The 22,424-nt window shown below is 40.6% G+C and overlaps 1 protein-coding gene across 2 annotated transcripts in view; it reads left to right on the top strand.

Annotated features, from left to right (window-relative positions):
• Positions 1-22,424, top strand: part of CCDC88C (coiled-coil domain containing 88C) — a 100,149-nt gene that overhangs the window by 55,082 nt on the left and 22,643 nt on the right. For both annotated transcript variants that reach the window (XM_063332529.1, XM_063332528.1), the window contains exons 10-19: positions 343-501; positions 6,500-6,646; positions 8,097-8,241; positions 11,003-11,184; positions 14,714-14,851; positions 16,296-17,366; positions 19,734-19,861; positions 20,728-20,869; positions 21,469-21,657; positions 22,041-22,202. In XM_063332529.1, the coding sequence (XP_063188599.1) occupies positions 343-501; positions 6,500-6,646; positions 8,097-8,241; positions 11,003-11,184; positions 14,714-14,851; positions 16,296-17,366; positions 19,734-19,861; positions 20,728-20,869; positions 21,469-21,657; positions 22,041-22,202 (2,463 nt within the window). The remainder of the gene's footprint in view (positions 1-342; positions 502-6,499; positions 6,647-8,096; positions 8,242-11,002; positions 11,185-14,713; positions 14,852-16,295; positions 17,367-19,733; positions 19,862-20,727; positions 20,870-21,468; positions 21,658-22,040; positions 22,203-22,424) is intronic.

Below are 22,424 nucleotides of genomic sequence, written 5' to 3'. Positions count from 1 at the left end.
CAGCAAGCTGTTTGGTGATTGTGGCTACGGCGTAGCAATGCTACGCTTTCCACTTAACTGGTGAGAGCAGTCTCATCTGCTCTTCAGCTTGCAAATAGCTTAGTAATGCCTGAAGCTTATGCAGCACCAGGCATTAGAAATGGCAGAGTCCCAACAGGCTGAAGAACCTCTCTGCATTGTAGAGAAGTTACTGTTTAGTAGGAGAATTCTCTTACTCCTGAACTGGGGGAATGTTCTTTGCCTACACTTCAAATAAGCAAGTAAATAAATAAAAATGAAGTTTAAAGAACATGCTTTAAAGTACTAAGATTTTTCTCACTGCTTATTCCTCGCTTCTCCCAGAATATGCACCTGGCCTCAGATGCTCGCTCTGCCCGAGCGTACAGAGATGAGCTCGACTCTCTGAGAGAGAAGGCAAACCGTGTGGAGAGACTCGAGATGGAACTTGTTCGGTGCAAAGAGAAACTTCATGATGTGGATTTTTACAAAGCTCGCATGGAGGCAAGTGAAAATCGGGAGAAAGATTTGCTGAGTAATCCTTAACGTTTGGCTTTTGTTGCGTTACCAGCTCATGTGTCATTTGTCATTGAGCTGACTGCAGCAAAACATCAGAGCAAGTGGAAATTTCATAACATACGTCATAATTATTGACTTAGCAACACTAAAACTTCTTTCAGTGGCAAGAAGGACTTGGTGCACACAAAAAATAAATATCCATTAGTTTTAATAAACTCTTCTTTTCAGCATTATGTGACTAAACAGGACAGACGTTTTCTGGATGCTTTGTCTAGAGAATCCAGACCTTTAGTCTAGCCTTGAAAATTTAATCTTAGGTAGAATGCCTGTGTTACAGAGCTGTTCCTTTGACCAACATTTTAAATGTCATGTATAAGTTTACTAAATGAATGTCTGGGTGTTTTTCCTTAGGGTTTTATAGCAGATGCAACTATTGTTAAAATGGCTGGGCATTTTTAAGCGTGACCTTGGATGACAAATTCTAGCCACCCCTTTGTGCAACTGTTGCTTGTAGTATAAAGGAGAGAAAATTTGGATTTTCCATAGTGCCCTGAGCAGGGCATGTCAATGAGAAATGTATAATGTTCGAGTTGTCATGCCAGTTACTCAGCTTAGTCACCTGCAGCTGTGCCCCTCCTGGCATTATTAATTAACTTAGCTCAGAAAGGACCTTGGAGACCATCTACACAAACTCGTTGCTCGTAGCATGGCTGGCCTTAAATTTAGGTCAGACTGCTCTTATTTTCTGTCCTTTCAGTTCTTTGAGCCATTCTCACCTAAACTCTCAGTGATCCACATACGTAACACTTCAGCTGAGGTCAAATAAATATCCAGACTTGCTGAACATATGGAGGTTCAGTAACTGACAACCTCACTGTAATTAGATAGAATCCCAGGTCTGAGGTGGAAGAGTGATGTTGAAACTCGCATTTGCCAGGCCTCTGGCTGAGAACACAGACCTTATTTCTGCTCTATAAACTCTACTTTGTAGGTGTTTTTTTTTTTCCCTCTCTAACCTAAGGGGCCAGCTAGCTGCTGCTTCTTATGAATAGGTTCACTAAAGTGGATGGTTATTAAATGTAGTAATAGACTATAAAAGCCTGTCTTCCCTCTCAGTAATGCCCAGTTTACACTGGGAAGTTTGAAGCTCTGGCTCTCTGTGTTTTCCTCCCTCCAGGTGGCAAATCAGCCATGCATTAACCTGTCACACTCGCTATCAGCGTGGCATCCTGGCATTTCCCTCTTGGCTGGGCTCTGGAGTCACTTAGCTTCTACCTGCTGGTCAGATAATTTAGCCGGAGCTAGGAGAGGAGGTTTTTTAGTCTTGTCTTCATCCGAGATCAAGGGAATTAGGTCTTTCTGTTCTTGAGTTCTTAGCCTCCTTGCTTGTCCTAGAGCCGGCAGTTTCCTGCTCTGCTGTCTGCTTGCTGATCTTGCTTACCACATCCTTCAGTAAAGAGACCTCCACTTCAGTTTCAAATTTGTTCCAAGTTTCCTCACTCCCTCTTCCACTCTTGTCAGTTTTTGGTGAAAGTACTGAAGGTCAGAGATGAGTGCTGGCTCTCCAAGGATACCTCCCTGAAATACAGTAGTGGGACAAAGAATATTTCCCATCGATATGTCACTTTTATAATTCCAGGCCAAGAACAAAAATTGTCGCTGCTGTAGGGGCTGAGCTCTCCTAATATGCGGCAGGATTGCACAGCTGTCCGCAGGCTGCTCTGTGGTCTGGGATACCCTGAGAGTTTCACATTCTCACCACTCCTTCTCCCATCATTGATCAAGTCTTGGCACAGCCATGGACTGCCAGTGTTGAGCAGTGGCAGCGTCAGGCAAACTCCAGTGGTTTCATGCTGATACATTCAGAGGATTCCACAGGGCGCTGTTCTGTCTCATTTTTATGGTCATGGAGCAGCACAAAGGCTGTGCATAGCAGCCAGTATCCAACTTGCCATGGTCTCTTAGTTTTCTGTCTTATCTGTCTGAAGTCCTCCACCACTCCAAAAGGATGATGGCTGGAGTCAGTTCGGTGTCTGCTCAGATTCCTCCTGCTCCCTCAAAAAGTGTTTGGCTTACAATTCCAAGTTGTCAGATTTGTGCAGGGATGTAACACGGTAGAGATTTTTACCACCAGACAGTCCAGTGCTGATTCATCTCAGGGCAGTTACTGGTTGTGGCTGGCTTCATAAACTCTAAGATTTAAGACCTGAACAAATCTTACAGAACCACAGCAATGAAAATGTAGGTGCGTAAAGTACAGCATAAGCCACTTTTTTATGGTAATGTGATACCTTAAGGCTCATAGGGTGTTGACAGGGTTGTTAATAAGCAGTGCCAAATTGGTAAGTAAAAAGAAAAAGTGGGTTTACCTATGTTCATCAATGCAGAAAGCTGTTAAATGAGCACTTAAAAATCTTTTCCTTGTTGTGGTTTGCATACACGTTTGGTGATTTGGGCAAAAAGTATGGAATGTGCTCTGTGTATGATATCGTGACAAGCTTAAAGAACAGCGAGCAAGCTTACAAGTAGTTTCTGAAAGCACATAATGCAAATCAGCAGTGGGAGCAGGAAGAGATTTAAGGAGCTATTGCAGAAGGTGTGTAAAAGGAGCAAGTCTTTCCCTACATGAACATAACACACGTAGGCATGTGTGGTGTTTTCCTTCTCTGTATGTCTTGACAAAGTTGTTCAGAAATGACATTTTAATTTGACCATCGTTCAAGGAACATAGAGATAAATATGCTCTGGAGCCCTTCCTGCTGGGGTGGCTTAATGGGGTCATAACCGTGAATGTGGAGGAGCAGCCTTAATGCAGGGCTTCCTCCAAGGAGGTGCTTCTCTCCGATGCAAAGCTTCCCTCTGGCATTCCTCTCCATTGAACCTTCTGCTGCTCCAGGAGATCAGATTATTTTCTGGGGTCAGGGAGTCTGCTTTGCCCATTCTTCCTCCTCACTGCAGTCACATTTCCATGCAGGATGGCAGCAGGAATAATATTAAAAAAAGCAAAAGCATCTCTTGTATATTTTCATATAGGTGTCCAGGGCAATGTTTGATTGTCACAAGATGCTAACTGTGTCATGGCTCAGTAGGGGCAGTTTCTGAACTGCCAGAAGGGAGGGGTTTGAACTCTGTTTAATAACTAGGTCTGGATGCATGTGCAAATTCTCTAGTTTCACATTTAAACAATCTGATTGCTACTTTAGTTTCTGAAAATGTTTTCCAGTAGCAACACACCCTGATTGTGCAACCACTTACCCTCAGAGTTAATTGTAACCATATGAGTACACAATGCACATTCTTAAACCTATTTCAAGGCACACTGATACAGGATCAAACCAAAACATGTAATTTATTTTAGCAATTACAAAAGCAGAATTTTGTATGTTGGATATCAAACCATCACAATCTAAGTGATATAAAACAAAGGTTTCTTTAATCCCTTGCCTAGTAAATTCAGTGTATTTAAAAAAAAATAAATCCACAGCCAACTATTTTAGCTGTTGATTTAAAAATAAACTCTTAGTTACAAAATAATGTTGGTGGGTTTGTTAATTAAAGAAAAAATAAACCTTAATTCCACTGGAATCACCACCACCCCATGACCACCACCTCCTGATTGTCTAACAAGTGCTATGTGTAGCCAGAGACATTTTTAGCTCAACTATGTTATCCCAGCGACTTCTGGGAGACGTTAGTGCTGACATGTCTTAATTTGGACAGTTTTACCTTCCAGGCCTTGAGATGTAACTCTACAAAGCTCCCATGGAGTAATTATTTAAATTATATGAACTTTTCAATATTAAGACAACCTCAGATCATGGCTACACCAGTGAGCAATGTTGACCTCTCCACAGCAGGCATTTACACCAGGTTATTAATTTAAGATTTCATCAGAACAGCTTTGAACTGACATGTCCGCCTTTCCTGGGCAGGCACTTGATGGAAATTGCTTGAGTCTTCCATATATTGCAGCTCCCAGTGATGTGTGGTTTGTACCAGAGCCTGGATATGTGTATGTACTTGGCACGTAGCTCGACTCTTCATCAGACACTAAAATAACTAGTTCCTGCTTGGTAGGCAGTTTTGGGGATAGTTCTGAGGCCACGTTTTTGAGGTCAGACACCACCTTACTTCTTAGGGCTGTGGTCCAGATTGAGTGTGATGATGTAGCAAAGTAAACTCTTGTCACATTGCTGTTTCATTGCGGGTATTCCAGCAGCTTACATCACACCCAGCACCTTTTGTGTCGTGTACTTCTTCTGGTCTGTCATCTGTTCTAGTGTCAGCCTTTTTAGTTTGAAATGACCCTGTTAGATCAGACTTGGCCCGAAATGCTGATTCTATAAAATTAGTGATTCAGTATTCTTATTATTCTACTTACTTGCATACTCAGACATTTTAATTGTGGTAGTTGAACCACTTCACAAGCACTAACATACTTGTCCTTTTAATGCTACTGTGGTAGGGAAATTTTTCCTCTCATGTTTTGCAAGTTGGTAGCTGACCCACTGAGACGTCAAGGGCATCATGGTACTGCATGAGGTAGACTTTCCATGTTATGTCAGCTACAGTCAGGATGCAGCAAACAACTAAGATTACTTTCTGTTTTTCCATTTTTTTAAATAACTGAGCCGCATAAGGCTTCTCAAGGCTGATTGTACCCCCAAAAATGACAAGGTAGTTGCTGATGAAGCAAGTGATTTGCCTATGCCTGGTGATCTTTTAGGAATCTACTTGGTTTGGATGTCTGTGGTCTGAAAGAGCAGACACGAACACTGATGTCAGCAGAGACTTCACATTTTGAAGACAGTTGTCCAGGAATAAACTCGTCAAGCTATAAGCATTTCATCCTGTCTGTGTGCACATTTGCTGGTTTTGCATATTTCATTGGAGTAGGGGAAGGGATGGGGAGAGGAGGGAGGAGAAAGCAAGGAAAGACAAAGGGAACTTTCTTCAGAGAATCAAATAATCTGCTTCTTGCCCCACTGTAACTCCTCTGGGCAAAAATCCTTCCTGTATCCATTTAATCTTTTAAATGGTGATATGTTCCTGCCATAGGAAATTCTGTCTCTGACTCAAGACTCATCTGAGGCTTAACAAGAGTAAAAGCTAGAAGTGAGGTATTATAGCTTGAAATAAGGCATAATTTAATCAATGTGTTTAAAACACGACCAAGAATACACGGTCAGATTTTATGCTTTGGACACTTCATGTATCTGGAGATAAGATACTTGAATGCACAGAGCTTCATTTGTTGCTTTGCAAGGAACGTTTGGAGTGCTGTATAATTAACTTGTTTCTAATGCTGTGGCTACAGCACGGTAATCACTTAAACTTCTGCTGAGTAAAAGCAGATACAAAAGCTGGAATGGATAAGCAACATGGCTTGTGCAGTTAATGCTCATGTGTTTATTGGGGGTGGGGCGGGGTGTGTTAAGTATAAAACAACAACTTTTGTTTAAGTGAATTGAGAAAGAGAGAAACTTTATTAAACAGACATTAACATGTAACTACTGAAACAGGGATATGGACATAGTATATATTGATGAGTAGTTCTCCCCAATGTGTTTTGAATACGCTATAACATCGTGGGAAAGTAAATGATCTATTTTGAAACTGGGGACTACAGTGAGATGGCTAAGGAAATGGTACAACAAACAGCGGAATCAGAATGGAACTTCTGTGTCTCGAGTCTTTAGTGCATCTCTTGATCCAGCCTCATATAAAGCAAAAGGAGCTCCATTAAACTTCTAAAATTCAGGAAAAAACCAATAAGAAGTATTAGATTTATTTGCATTAATGACTCACAGATAATTAAACATAGATCATCTCCCATTAAAGCATCAGGTAAAACCTTTTTTGTGAAACAGAGAACCATGTCAAATTTCCTTTTGGTGTTTTCAGTGTCAGTTTGTGAAAGTCACCTGGTCTTTGAAAAGTCAGTTTATGTAAAGAGATTAACGCTGTTACTTTTTCTCCGTAGGAGTTGAGAGAGGACAACATCATATTAATTGAAACAAAGGCCATGCTAGAAGAACAGCTAACAATGGCAAGAGCTCGTGGTGATAAACTGCATGAATTAGAGAAGGAAAATTTGCAGTTGAAATCCAAACTTCATGACGTAGAGCTGGTATGCCTTCTCTTTTTCATTATGCTGATTTTTTGAACTTCTGTTTTTATGCTGGGTCACAGATTCATGTCACAGAAACCAGTGGAGACTGGCAAATAAATCACCAGTGCTTTTAAAAAGGTCTTTAGTTTGGACTTTGCATGCATGAATTCTTGAAATATTATAATGTTAACAGTGTAAATGTTACCAATGCTACTTTGTGTGAGTGATACATGTAATTTTATGCAAGAAGATGTATCACAATTTTAAACTACAGGTTGCTTTCATGCGTATTGATGACAGAGATGTTAAAATCTGACAGTTAAGTAGAAATCTCTTGGATATAGGAAAAGAAATCTACTGTTATAAATGGTCTTTCGTGTTGGAAACAAAGCCTCTAGCCATTACAGTGAGTTTAAGAATCCAGTACTGCTGGAAAAGCCACAAAATTCCAAAATTTATTTCTGTGTAAATCAGAGACATGGCTTGTTGCTTCATAGGCAAGGAAACATAAGAAGTGGCAGATTATTGTCTACAAACAGAAAGCAACATGGTATTTTATAATCCCACTAGAAATAATAAATACTCTTTGATCTCTTGTATTTGACTTAACAGTCCTCCTCTTATCCCACTGTGTTTTGAATTCTTGTGGTTAAACCATATAGAGGTTTAACTCCATCAGGTTTCTAACAGGGTCTGTTGGAAACAAAGATGTTGAGGGTGCCATGTGGAGTTACGTTTAATGACTGATTCAGGGCACTATAAGGGTCATGTCATGCTCCAGCTCTTCCAAAGTGGCTGGTGATTTGAATGATGCTTTTCTAGGTGACTTGATGAATTTTTGGGTGATGCTTTCTGAAAATTTGGGACTCTCTGAGGCACCCCATCAGCTCCCACAAATGCAAATGGCCAAAATAGTCACAAGAAGCAACAGCATGTTCATTCTCCAGATCTGTTTTCTGGATATTTTAAAGCCTAAATTGTGAGTTAGTTATTACTTGCCAGCCCATATGACTGGATCCAGGTTTGATGTGATGAGCTGAAGAAGCTCAGTGGAATTCAAGGTTAAATCTGCAGAGTCTCCAGAGTGTCAGTGCATGATACTACATGTTTTTGAAGAGCTTAGCTCTGGAGACAGCTTGAATCCAGCCTGCCTTGCTAGCCTTGGCTTGTACCAGCCCTGTCGTCACCCAGTATGTTCTCACTCCAGCCACGCTCCCTCCAAGTGTATCATGGACCTGAGCTGACTCTAAAGAGGGCCAGTTGGGTGTCGCTGCGCTGCATCTTGTGGCACGTATGGCAGCCCACAGCAAGTGTTTAATGCTGTACACGTAGTTCAGTATAAAAGCACACAGTGTTTAAGGAGATTCTTCTACCATCAAACATGTGTTGTGCTTGTAGCAGTTCAACTGACAGAAAAATCTTACAGATAAGCTGTATATGTATTTTCGTTCATGTGTGTCTTGCACAGGACCGAGACACGGACAAGAAGAGAATTGAAGAGCTGCTGGAGGAGAACATGGTCTTGGAGATTGCGCAGAAACAGAGCATGAATGAGTCTGCACACCTAGGCTGGGAACTGGAACAACTGTCTAAAAGCACAGATCTTGCAGACAGTGAGTACCAGCTGGGGCAGCTCTTGGTGTGCTTGTGGGTTCTTTCAGAGTGGACAGGTTGGTTGGCTGAGATGGGAACAGAAGTTCAGTCCGACCTTGGAGAACTTCCCTCATTCAGCCGCTTGACTTTGAATTTAGTTTTTCAGAACTTCCAAAATATATTCATTCTAGTTTCTTTCACTTGCTTTTGAAAGCATTAAAATGTTTTCCTTTTATTTTGTTCATCACTGAGAAAGTGACTTTTAAATGATAAAAGTTAAAAAAAAGAAAGCTTTGTAAATGGCACAGCAGAAACGTCACAGCAAACACTGGATATTTCTAACTGAATGGCTGGGAGGAGTCTGTGATCTTTAGCGTTCTTTAGTACAATTAGTACAGACAATTAGCTGGTCTTTAAGTCCCAGGAAGCAGTGTATGCTGAAGTCATTTATTTTTACTAGATACTGAAAAATGTGTACAGTTAAAATAACTGGCTGAGTATTTTTTTTGAATGGTTGATTTGATTTCCATAACTGTCACAAACGTAACTAATGCTTGCTTCACCAGTCAGGTTTTAGCATTGGTTTGTGTCTAACTTTCATTCTGTCTGTAATGCCAGCCTAAATAACAATGCTAAACGGAACCTGGGAAATACAAGCTATTTTGTGCAGTTTAATGTGCAGCTTTTATTGATTACTCGCCTGATTCTGCTAAGACTTGCATGTTTGGCTTCGTGTACCAGCAACAGTTTAACTTGAAGACAAAGTAATAAATTTGAGCAAGCGGATGTTCAGTTTTCAGTAAAGCTGTCTAGAAGAATAGCTTGGTTTTGTAAAATAACTGAATGTTTGCCTGACACCAGTTCTCAAATCTGCTTACTGTCTAGGATCTGAGTTCTCTTTACTAAGAGTAATGGCTAATTAATTGTTACTTTTAATTAATAATCTTGCAGAGCAGGTTTACCTTAGCCTGAGATGTGAATGGCACTCTATTCTTCCTTATGTGTAATCGAGGATATTACTTATTATATTTATCAGCAGGGAAAAACCACAATTCTGTCAAAACTTACAAATTTTGATGAAGAGTATTTTAGGAAAATGCAAAACTATCTAATTTTCCGGCTTGTTTCAAGTACTAAGTTTTGCCCCCTTCCTGATTTGATTTTACTAGTGATGTAATAGAAAGAAGGATGCTGGTTTTATTTTGTTATATCTTATTTTTTAATTTCTATCAAATATATCTTTCAAAATTTGCTCAACAGAGTGGTTTAAAAAAAAATGAAAAAAGATGCAGCTCCTTCACTGCACTGATGCTTAGCATTTCAGCACCGGAGCTCCAGAACCTCTCTGATTAACCAAAGAAAAAGAGAGTAAGAGGAACTGAGAACATGAGTAGTCTTTTGTATTCAGTAGGAAAAAAAATTTGTGAAGGGAACCTGATTTAAAAAAACCTAAAAACATTAAACTTTGAAACTTTTAAATTATTTCACAGAAGTGCTGTCCTACTTTTACAGTGATTCTCTTTAAGAAGTCCCATTTCAGTGCATGTTGCTGTTCTGAATGCAGCTTGTTTGTACAAATAGAGTCCGTCTGGAAAGCTCTTTTGGAAAACCTCCTGTTCCGGGATTTAAAGTTGAGTCTGCAAGGGTGGTAGATAACAGAAGATTTTACCTGCTAGTTTGGAATATTTTACTCAAAATCATTTTAAAAATCAGCACGGGAAAAATAGTTTAGGTGGGCTTTGCTTCAGGACAGAACTCAACTAGAGTATTTAGTTAATATTTACTATTTGAGTCTTCATTTGACCAAAACTCTCCAGGTGATGCTCCATAAAAGTGACAAATGGGATTTTACCATTCCCAGAGACTTGCCAGTTCTAAAGTACTCAGTGTACTGTATGTAATAGTGCTGATTATTTAGCAGGAGTAAATAATTTCTGAGACTTAAAGACAATGTTAAAGTCAATTTTGTATGAAATGTGGTTTTGCGGTGAAGGGTAGCAATTATGCCATGTGAAACAGAGGGTTGCTTTTATAATTATTCAGGTGCTGGGCAGAGAAATGAACAGAACAATGAGGCTTTGCTGCTGGGAGTTAAGGCTGAGAGGTAGCGAGACTTTTGATCTACAAACATTCAGAGTAAAATAACATCTCTGTTGTAAAACTTGCATAAATGCTGTTAGTTCTGAGATTTCAACTTCGGACACTTCTCTATGATCAACATACTGACCCGTGTCCTGTGCCTGGGTACCTGGTAGTAAAATATCCTCCCTGATTTGGCATATTCTTGATGAAGTAGCTGTGAAGATGAGTATTGAAACTCGCTTCTGTAAGAATTTTTTCCATGAGTAAATATGATTGAATACTAGCTTTTCACTAGCTTGTGGAAGTGCACCATCTTGCTGTTTTAGCAAACACTTTGCAGTGGTTTACATTCTGCCTCAATTTATTTCCTCTGATGGAAGTATGAGAGGGTGTCAAAAGTATCTTTTACTACTAACATTAAACATGCTACTAACATGACTAAAGCAACATTAAGAAGAGTTAGGAAAGTAAGTAACTTTTAAGATGGTTATCTGTTCGGATACTTCCCCATTTATTAAAGGTCTTAATCGTTATCTATGAAAATGGGTTCTGTTTTTAACTAAGTGTTTACTTAGCAGTCAAGCTGAAATGATAAGGATCTGACTGCAATTATCTTCATACAAGTGAATCTTAAGGACCTAGGAAGGGAGATGCTTGTGAATTGGTTAGTGCCACTTTCTGATTCTCATGTTTCAACAGCCAGAAAGTCCTTTGTGTTTGAGTTGAATGAATGTGCTTCGAGTCGCATTCTGAAGCTGGAGAAGGATAATCAGAGCTTGCAGAACACAATCCAAGAGCTGAGAGATGCCTCCTTGACCTCCAGAGAGAGCAGCCTGAAGTTTGTGGAACTGGAAAAGGAAAATCAACAGCTTAGCAAAAAGGTAATTTGCTCATGGGAACAAACAGGGATCTTCGGTTCTTAAACGCAGTGCATGCAGGGCCGTATGGCATTCCTGAACAATGAGGGATTGCAGGGAATTCACCCAGGTTCCCCAGAAGACTGTGCATGTTTTTGGGCCCATCTATTTAATCGCGTTCTGACACTGGTGTATTCTATTGCCTTCTATTTCACTGACTACTTACGGGCATAGTTGTAAGCAAAAAATGACTGTTCTTGTTTCATAAAAGCTGTCTTTCAGTGCTCGTTTGCCCCTCTCTGATGGTACTGTTGGTTGTGTCCTTTTCTGTGGTCTCACGGCAGTCACTACTAGGCAAGGGAAACATGGACACATTGATTGTTTTTTTGAAAGTTTTAATATTGTTTCCACATAAGTCAAATCACACAGGTGAATTCAGGTTAATATATTTTTAAATGAGTCTTTTGCTGCCCATAGTCCTGGATCTGCTCTTTGTCTTGTCCTTTTGGCTATTAGAAGTTCTCTAGTGTCTCCCTCTCTGCAAAGATCTGGGTTCTTTTAACCTTTGTAACAAACATGCAGGTCATCACTTTTAAAATTTATTTTTATATATACGTGTGTTACACTCTATTATTAACTGTGATTACATTTAGCTCAAATGCCGGCTCAGTGCTTGTCCTTGTGAAAGACAGTGCCGAGTTCACCTCCAGCCACTAGCTTTATTTTTGCCTGGCAGATTACTAACTTGCATCTTGAACTCTGATTAATTGACCTAAGTGCCAGTGGGGAAGGAGGATGCTTGCTAGTCTGAGTATAAAAAAAAAAAAAATTCCATGTCAGTTTTTTCCACATTCCTACCTTTGCTAAATTATCCAGAATATAAGGCTCATGTCTCCTTTTCCCATTACTGCTGTAACCTGTGTGTGTGAGACGTTGACGAAAAGATTTCAGTTCTCTCAGGCCTGGCTGTGGGCTAGCTGAGTGCTTTAAAGGGCAAGGGGAGAAAGAATATGGGTATGAAATGCTGGTCATAGAGTGCCAGATTGTAACTAGCAGAGTGTCAGTTTCCCTGCCAAGGAGAACAGGTATCCATCACCGGATCATTCTGTCTTCTGGAGAGATTCTTTTGCCAAGTTGAGAGACCAGTTCTGCTTCTTGGCTTTCTTCTGCAAACAAGGAAAACTGTAAAAATTCAGTTCACTGTACTCCTCCTTCCACACTCCCTTTTATGACCTGTTGTGTATGAGTAATTCACTCCAGCCCTAATTTACATGCTTAAAATTTGAGATCAAGGCATATAAAGCACTCAGCAGATACCTGTGGTGTACAGCAATTCAAGTTGCTTGAACAACTGTGGTCAAACCTTGGCTTTACCCCAGGCAGATTCCTGTGGGCATCTCTCGTTATGGCACTGTATTGGTGCCAACAGTTGTGATTCCAGAATTAGTCTGATGTTTTTGATGATGATGAATACGTTGACATGGTGGGGTCACCTACAGGTCTGGTAGTTAAATAAGGCAAAAACCAGTAGTGGGGAATGCCCGTGTGGTGAAAGGGGGGCACTGCGTGAATCACAAGGAGGAAAAAAATCGCAGGTAAAAATAGTACTATTAAGAGCAATTGAAATGCATGAACTCATCACCAGAGAAACATGGGATATGGTGGAAACTGTTGACTGAATACCACAGGCCAGTCAAGCTGTTGATGGACTTCACCTCCCATTCAGGGAGATTTGGGAAAAAAAGGTAGTAAACAGTATTCTGTAGTCTGTGCGAGACACGCAATTGTCTCTCAGTGTACACAGTCCTGATAACACGATATGTAAAATAATCTTGATATGAGATGTTTGAATTTGTTGGGCTTTTTTTAATCTTCTCTCTCTAACATGTTTTTACATTTCTCTTGCACATGTATCCCTGTAATTAGAGGGAATGCATGTCCACAGCGGGGAGTGCTAGGGAAAAGGGGGTAACAGAAGTAGTCTCTGATGTGTTGCAGAGTGGTTTACGACAATAGGCAGAGGAGAGGGCAACAGTTCTTAAAAACTGTTAAAGATAAGCACATATAAAGTCACAGGACAAGACATAAAGTGTTTTTCTCGAATGTGTAGTGCCTGGGGGCTTTTTTGTAACTTTCCCGAGATACCCACAGTAAAATCTTGCCTCCCTAAAGTTGTTTAACTGGAGTCAGATTTCATCCACTGTCTGTGACTTTACAAAATTGTTTCTGAGTACGCTTGGCTATTTACTGATCTAGTGCTTGGAAAGATGTGGCCAGAACAGGATTGTTCAGGTAGTACAAGTGGAGATGATACGAAGGAAAAGTCACATACATCTTTTTTTTCCTTTCTTGCAAGGCTCTCAGAGGCGCTAATAACAGAAAACCCTCCTTTCAGGCACAGTCAAGTAGTAGCAGTGCAAGTACCTATCTGTTTTCTCTGCATTCCTGACTTTTTGGACCGAAACAAGCTGTAAACAGTAGTTTCTTACTTGCCTCCAGTTTTCTGGGAGGTGCTAATGAAGACCAGCTATTGCTGAGTTACTGAGTTTGTTCCAGCTTTCTCTGAACAGCTCCTTTGAGCCCAATGAACCTTACCATGGTTACATTTCTGACTGTTAAGCCCTTCTTATCTCCAATCTGGGCAGCCCCTGCTTGTTTAAACACTTCCTGTAATGAGGCACGTGTTGACATAGGCAGAGCCCAGCCTCCAGCTATTTCCCACTTGTAAGAATTATGGTTAATACCTTTTTCATTGACTTTTTCACTGTTGGCAAAGTTCATAATACCAACACAAAAAAATGAGCTGGTACTTGTGCAGAGCTGTAGGTGCTCACGGTGTGTTACAAGCATAAAAAGGAATGTTTCCTGACTTGGGGAGCCTAATTCTCTGAACCTCTTGCTTCTAAATACTGAAGAGCTACTGCTTTTCAGTGCTTAGTGTATTATGAGGACAACTTCCAAAAGCAGAGAGTAAGAAGACATCATTCACTGTAGGACTAGGACCTTTCTCACAAATCTTTCAAATCCAGTCTTGTCACCTGCTGGGGAAAACAGGGCCAACAGAGCACAGGGAGGGGAACGGTAAACTTGGAAACTCCAGTGCTTTTCGTCTGTTCTGTTTTTTTTTTTTTTTTTTTTTTTTTTTTTTTAATTCTGTTGCTCACTGAATTGTCTTAATTGTCTCCACATTCACTGGTAGATTAAGGCCATGATGGAGAGGCTAGGAGGAGGCAAGGCCCTCAGAAAGGTGAGCACCAGCAACTTAATCACTGACGACAGGGGCACAGCAGGGTGTTCGGTCAGGCAGGTGAAGCATTTCTTACAGCTGTACCATATATGCTCTGGTCTTAATAGGCATGAAGGAGATTCATGGCACTGTGAGAAAAACAAAGCAGCCCATTTGCTCCTCTGAGACTGGCAAGCTGCAGAAGGGAAGGATTACATTTTTCAGCCACAGTCCCCATCTCATTCCTTTCTGGTATTCAAAATAAAGTGCAAACGGTTGTTGTGTCAAGCTGTGGCTGATGTGCTTTGGTGTGTTCTCTCCACGCAGATTGAGAAGTTGCAAAATCAAATTGAAAAAGAGAAGCAAAGTAATCAAGATCTGGAGACCTTGAGCGAGGAGCTGATAAAGGATAAAGAACAGCTACAAGTCGTCATGGAGACTCAGAAAGCTGACACAGAGAGACAGGTGCAAACATTTCAAATGTAATACAAATGCATATGCTCAGTAGTGGTAAATGAGCGATGCCGTTTAGAACATCTGTTTCTCTCAGAGAGATAGGGCAATTTGAGAGCTATTAAGTGCAGGTTGAACTTGTTCAAATGCAGGTAAAAGGCTTCTTCAAGCAAAAAAACCCAGCATGTTTTGTTAGCTACTGCTGTTACCATAGGGGGATCTTCAGGCTGTTGTAAGGACAGACCTTTTCTCTTCAGGGGGAAAAAAAAAAAAAGCCCTGGATCTTACTAAATGGCATACCAACTGTTTTTAGGATGTGCAAATAAAACCCCATTTTATCATAGAAGATTCATCTTCTGCCAGCTGTATGTCCTGATTGGTTTGCTTGGCTTTATTTTCACCACCCAACCTTTTTTCAGCATCTATTTTAAAAAGATGCTGAGAAAGCGTTTATGTCTTCTGGATTGATATTTTGAATGCCCTTCAGCTTTTACTACTGTACTGTGGTTCATGTGCAATGCCTTGAAATTATCCTATTATAGGGTTTTGCAAGGTATCATCTGTATTAATTTGACTAGTGAAGAAAATGTAGACACATATAATTGGAGACTGGTCTGTATATTTTCAACTGTATTAAAATTTACTCACAAGTTTTGTGGGGTGAAGATTAAATAACAGAGTGACTTATTTGTGTATGTGTATTGCTTTTAATCTTGACGCATTCATGCCCGGACTTCTACCTGTGAAACTGCTTTACCACCAAAGCTCTACATTTCAGTTAGAACACATACAGACTCTTTGCGGTAAGAATTAATGGATGCTTCACAGGTAGGGCAGGAAGGAAAACCAGAAGTATCCTCAATCATCAGAAGAGGGCAGATTCTGATTTTTTCAGGTCTAAGTCCTTTCTGATTTCTGTAGATGTTGTCTAGATAAAAATCAAATGCAAATAGGCAGTCAAAATCACTATTGCTTCAGTGGAAATTGAACCAGTGGGGTAAGTGTACTGTTCTCACAGAAAGCACGTCCTGTATGAGATCTATAACGGCTATAAATTTTCAAACGTAGCAGAGATCATTTGTGTCTTGAGATCCCAAAGATGAACGTAATCCTAGACAGAAAGGTATCCTTTTTTAGGAAAGATTCCTAACAAAGCATCCTTCTCCACAGTGTTCTCTGAAGGTCCCCTGTCTACCTTTTCCCTCTGCCTTGACCTTCTTAGCTGGTAGCAGGAATATAGCACTATTTTTAATTTGTTAGAATCACGGGTTACCAGAGGTAACAGTTTTTTTCATTAGTTTGGGTTGTTGCTTTAGTCAGGGGAAACTGTTGAGAAATCTGTCTTGAATTAAATGGACGTGGGTTTGTTAACAATAATGTGTCTGCTTCAGAACTAATTTATACTGCACTTTGTAAAGTAGGTAACATTTGCATGACTTTTTTATTGTTTATGTAGATAAAGGACCTTAAGCAAGAAAATGATCACCTTAATCAAGTGATCTTATCCCTGAGACAAAGATCTCAAGTGAGCAGCGAGGCAAGAGTAAAAGATATTGAAAAAGAGAACAAGATACTTCACGAAACAGTTACAGAGATGAGTAGCAAACTGAGCAAGCTGGAATTTGAGAAGAAACAATTGCAAAAGGATTTTGACCAGGTTAAAGAAAAAGTAGAAAGAGTGGAAGAAATGGAAAAAGAGCTCCATCGGCTGGAGAGGGAGAATGAACAGCTCACCAAGAAGGCAGCGGCGATGAAAATAGTGACAGAAAAAGTGGAAGTTCTCGAGCAGGAGAATGGAGATTTGGAAGTGGAAAACAGGAAGCTAAGAAAATCCCTGGACACATTGCAGAATATTTCCATCCGGCTTGGGGACCTGGAAAGGGACAACAAGCAATTGGATGAAGAAAATCTGGAGCTTAGGAGAGTGGTAGAGACCATGAGATTTACCAGCACAAAAATGGCACAAATAGAAGCAGAAAATAAAGATTTGGAGAGGGAAAAAGAGGATTTAAGAAAGAATGTGGAAATGTTAAAAGCAATGAGCAAGAAGTCAGAGAGGCTGGAGCTAAGCTATCAGAGTGTCAACTCTGAAAACCAGAGACTTCAGCAAATTGTGGAGAACAGCAGCAAAAAGATCCAGGAGTTAGAAAAAGAAGTACAGGGAATGGAGAGTGAAAATCAGGTCCTTCAGAGAAACCTTGAGGAGCTAAAGATTTCTGCAAAGCGGCTAGAGAGGTTAGAAAAGGAGAACAAAGCCCTCGAACAAGAAATGTCTCAGCTTGAGAAGGACAAAAAAATGCTTGAGAAAGAAACGAAACGGCTTTGGCAGCAAGTGGAGCTGAAAGATGCTATTTTGGATGATAGTACAGTAAAGTTGGCAGTTGCTGAGAAAGAAAACAAGACACTAGAAAAGGAAATTGCTCGATTCAGAGATTCATCTAATAAGCTGAAAGAATTTGAAAAGGACAATAAAGATCTCATAAAGCAAGTTACAATCGATAAAAGAACAGTAGCTACATTGAGAGAGGTAAGCAAATAGTACTACTGTTTTCGATATGATGCTGTCTTTTATTTCAGCTCTGTGAAGTACCAAAGGGAGACATTTGTCCCATGACTATTTAATATATGAGACAGGAGATTTTCACAGGTTCAACAGCCATCACGGGGTAGTATTGCCTTGGAAAGTGGAACCTGCCAAAAACTGCCATGTACCACTTTGTGTCCACAAGCACAACGTCTCCAAATGACATCTTTTTTCCTACAGCATAGGGTTTTAACACAGCTCCCACGTGGTAGCTGTAAACCAAAGACTTTGATACTTTCTCTAACCCTGTGACCACAAAACTGTTTGCTAACATGAGAGCTCCAGCAACGGAGATCAACTCTTAAGCCTAGAAATTAGAGCACTTGTTGAGGACACATTAACATCCCTGTTCTTAGCTAACACTTAGCTAAGACAAGAACCATCCCAGATGACCAACCCAACCCTTTCAACAACAGCTGCACCAAGTTTTTGCTTTACAGCTATCTCTACACCATTTTTCCCTAAAAGCTGCCCTGCAGAGTGAGAGCGTGCTGAGCAGCTGTTGTTAAGCAGCAGCCATCTCTTCCAGCAGCCCTCTCCACTGCAGAACGCAGTAATCACGCTCTTCCTAGTAGCCATCTTTTAAAAATGCACAATTAGCCTTAGGACATTGGCAAACTAATGATGTATGTGCCAGAACTGACGCTCTTATAAGCCGCCTATGAACAAATTCAGGTTATTGCAGCTTGCTCTCATTGCCTGCCCCAGCTGCTGTTGTCCTGCCAGAAACAGGATTTCCTCTGAAAGCATTCAAAGGAAAACAGTCAATGCTGCAGTAGCTCAGTGAAATAAGTTTAGCAAGACTAATGCAGTAAGCAGTTGCTTACTTGAAGATTTAGTTTTAGTTTAGTTTTTGAAGCATTGGTGTCGTTTCGAGGAGGAAAAAAGTTTATCAGAAACATTTGAAACAGTCCCAAGTTGTGCTTCTATCCAACTTTCCTTAAAAATAATAATAAAAAAAGCATTTCTGAGAAGGCTCCTTTTTAATCTTTCTTTTCTGAGACTTCTGCAAATTTCCAGTGGTGCAGACCCATACAGAAGCGTATCTTCTTTTCCTTAGTTGCATTCTATAGATTCTAGAGAAGGAGTTTATGGATGTTGAAGGGACCTGTTTACAGACCGTGGACTGGCACTGAGCTTAACCTTACCTGTTTTTCTCTTGCCATGTGAACGAATATGTGGCTAAATTTGTGATATCAGAGGACTATTGAATACCTACAGCTTATGTTCAGCAAAGTGTTTTTAAAAATTTTTATTCTTGCTTGTGTTTGATATCCAGGATAATTTTCTTTCTTACTTGAAGTGCTTCAATAACATCATTGTTCTTTCTTCATGCCTTATTTAAGGAAACTTTTGGGCAGAAACATGAGCAAAGTAGTTCTCTACAGTACGTTTGCTTTTCAGAGAATTTTGAATGGTAGGAATCTTTGAACTTGGCTGTGCACCAAAAATGATTTGTCCTTTTTAAACATGCAGGCTGGTATTATGTCTTCTCAGGCTGTTTCCACACAGACCACTTTACTGGCATAACAGCAAAGCATTGTCCCAATATACCTTCTGGAACAACTCCATCAAATCTCCTCCTTGTATGACTTCCTTGTCTGGTTCTGCTTAAGTTTCTTACAAAGAAACCTAAATGAAATGAGAACAGGCCAGGAGATACCAGAATAAGTGACCAAGCACTCTGGTCTCCAGAGCTGTCCTGTCTCTTACGTGACAATGTAATTATGCTTTTTTTAATTTTGGCAGTAAGTTACCATGTCAGAAACTCAGAGTCAGTAGTGAAAATGCACTGTTACCAAGTCCCTTGGCAATAGCATCTTAACCATATTGTCTCAGGAAACTTTCATACTGAAGTCTTGTCACTCCTCTGTGTGTGTGCCGGTGTTGGCTGGGCTTTTCAGCAGGGCTTTTTGTCCTAGCTGGGAGGTGGGAACTCCCTCTGCTGGTGTCCCCTGACCTGCACACATCCCTTCGGTGGCACAGGGGCAGGATGTCTCCTGGCCCGCACATATCCCCTCTTTTGGCAGGCGGGCAGGATGCCAGCGTTGGCTAAAGTAATTCAGTCAGTAGAGTGTGCGAGACAAAGGCCAAAAGAAGCATTCTCCAGATTTTTTCCAAGTAAACTATAAATAAAAGCAATCAGTTTAATTCTGCACTCAGCTGCCATTGATGAAGAATTTTGGCTGACCTTCTTGGAACTAGGATTTTATCCAATTATTTTTTCAGTATTTTCAAAAAAATATCTATAGTGCTGGATAATTATCACCACCGTTTGCACAGCAACTAATCATGTTTGCGCTGTTGCAGCATTTGGTCCTGGAGAAGCTGAAGAGTCAACAGTTGTCTAGTGAGCTGGACAAACTGAGCCAGGAACTGGAGAAGATAGGATTGAACAAAGAGCTGCTGTTACAGGATGACAACGGCAATGGCGACACGTAAGGAAACTGAGCTCTCTTAGTCGTTCTTTTGATGCTGTGGGCTTTTCCTCAGCCTAACTCAAGCCCTTTGCCTTTCTTTTTGGTTCTCATCTGTCTTGCTCCAATTACCCATAGTAATTTTGGACATAAAGCATATTTTTTCAGTAGCAAGCTTGGTAGTATACTGCAAGTTTTGAAAACCTTTTTCTTGGATGTAAGGAAGAAATGGCATTTTCTCTCTCTCTGCTTGCCAGTGTTACTACAGTCCCCTCTGCTCCCCAGTAAAGTAGCGGGGTAGCTATTTCAGTGTGTATTCCTCCTCATATTCTCTTTAAAAGTATAGTGTCTAGTAGACAGTGTCTGTCATTACTCCCTCTAATTGGTGATCCAGCCACCTGTTAATATAAACGTAGATGTTGCCTAAGAAATTCCTGATTGCAAGGAATTCTTTTGCAAGTCCTATAGTAATGAACAAAGAAACCCCAACAACCCATGTGTATATAGGCCTCTTGGTGAGACCTAGTTAGAGAAACAAACCCATCTCATAGGAGTCTTCAGCATCTAGTGCAGATTTTTCTCCTTGTCAAGAACGTACAAAAGAGCCGTGAGAAGAAAGTTCTGTAGAGTAATTAGGGGAAACTTTAAAAAAATTATTTTCTTTCAAGTTAAGGTAACTCTTAGATATTCCTGTAGAACCATGCTGGCTTTACCTCTGTTAAAATTGACTGGATTTTCCAAAAGCAGCAGCAGGGGAAATAATCTTCCTGAAGAAGCAAACATGTAGTGTAACACGTGGTGAGTTTCGGAATGGGTGATGTCTCGTATATAGACAGTGGCTCATGTCCTAATGGCAGACGTAGGAAAGCTATTCTCATGTCTTCCAGAAAATACAAGATTCTGGAGAGCAAAACTGAATCGGCACTAAAAACAACACTAGCTGCGAAAGAGGAAAAGATTGCAATGCTGGAAGCTCAAGTAAAAGACTCTCTGAACTTGAACCAGCAGTTACAGAATGATCTAAATATGGTAAGAGGTTAATTGTATTTTAATTGTTGATGATGTGGTTCTGCGCATTCACATGCTTTTGGTTTTTTTACTCAGCAAGAACAAGTTATCTCTGCTTTCCTCCACCACCACCACCACATACACGCACTTTCCCAAGCCCTTTTTTTGACTGGTCCACTTTCTCTTGTCCCTTTCTGTATAATGGCATCAATTTCAGCAAAATTGTTGGGCTGGGGGCATGACAGGAGTTTTTTTACATGACCACTATTTGCAGTCTCTGTTTTCCCATGGTTTTTCCATTGCTGTGGTGTTGTTTTTCTGCCTTGTTTAATGAAAGCGTAGGCTGAAGAAGACTGCAGTTGAAATGGCTCACCTAAGAACAGGCTGTTTGTTAGGTGACAGTGAGCTTGAGTCAAAGGGCACCTGTCTTGGAGGTCCAAGACATGTGGGTTCCTGCACCTGTCAGTGTCTCAGCTTCCCCATCTGTGAAGTGAGGGTGATGGTTCTTGAATCCCTTGAAGTCCCTACAGTGCAAGAGAGGAACTACATATCCCATCATTATTAATACAAAATCCCGCTGTTAAATCGGTGTTGAAGGTTGTTACTTCTTGGCTTTGCAGGTGAAGAAAGACTTTGATGCACTTAAGCAGACCCAACAAGATGGGCAGTATGCTCAGAAGTCACTGAGGTGTTCTGCAGAGAAACTCATTCCCAACCACCAAATGAACGAGAAATTGGAAGCAGGACACCGAGAAGCTACCATGGAGCTGCTGAAACTGAAGGACAGGGCAATTGAACTGGAAAGGAATGTAAGCCTTCTTTTTCTGTTTTGTGTTATCCCTCAGACTTCCCTTGCGATCACGACTGAGTTGCTGGGAACTGGATTTTTGAGGTTATAGGAATCTAGTGGGTTTTCTGGAGCACATAAGTCTACCAAATTCCTCAGGTATCTCTTAGGACTGCATGGGATTTTAATGCTATATATGTCTTGTATAACATCACTGCAGGCGATTACACTGTCCTGTGTATAACATCTGTCCTACCTTCATTTAATGCTGGGAAGAGTTTGCTTTTGCACATTTGTTGCAGAATGATCATCACCAATTGGTTCTCATTTTTGATAGGACTCCAAATGATCAGGACAGCTGTTTCGTTTTTTCCTGTCACCCCTTCAATGCCATCTCTCTTTCAGAATGCAGCCCTGCATACTGAGAAGCAGCTGCTTAAAGAACAGCTGAAGCACTTGGAAACACAGAATGTCTCCTTCAACAATCAAATCCTGACACTACAGAAACAGAACGTCTTCCTTCAGGAGCACAATACTGCCCTGCAAACGCAGACGGCCAAACTCCAGGTCAGGACAGCCATTCACCTCAGTGCCGAAAGACTGGATTTGATTATAGTAGTGTGGAGAAGATGAGCGCTAATAAGAAAAATCTTTGTATTGGTAGGCCACTGTAGCGATGTAAAAATGAGGCCCGTAAGGTGGAGCTTAGTTTGAGGTCTGAATTTCTGCAAGCTAGGAGGGAAATTGGCTCTGTAGCTAATGTCTGGTAGCTATCTTTGTTAAGATACT

The sequence above is a fragment of the Chroicocephalus ridibundus genome, chromosome 4, assembly GCF_963924245.1.
Source record: "Chroicocephalus ridibundus chromosome 4, bChrRid1.1, whole genome shotgun sequence".
NCBI lineage: Eukaryota > Metazoa > Chordata > Aves > Charadriiformes > Laridae > Chroicocephalus > Chroicocephalus ridibundus.
The sequence above is the reverse complement of the archived record's forward strand: the minus strand, read 5'-3'. Positions and strand labels throughout refer to the sequence as shown.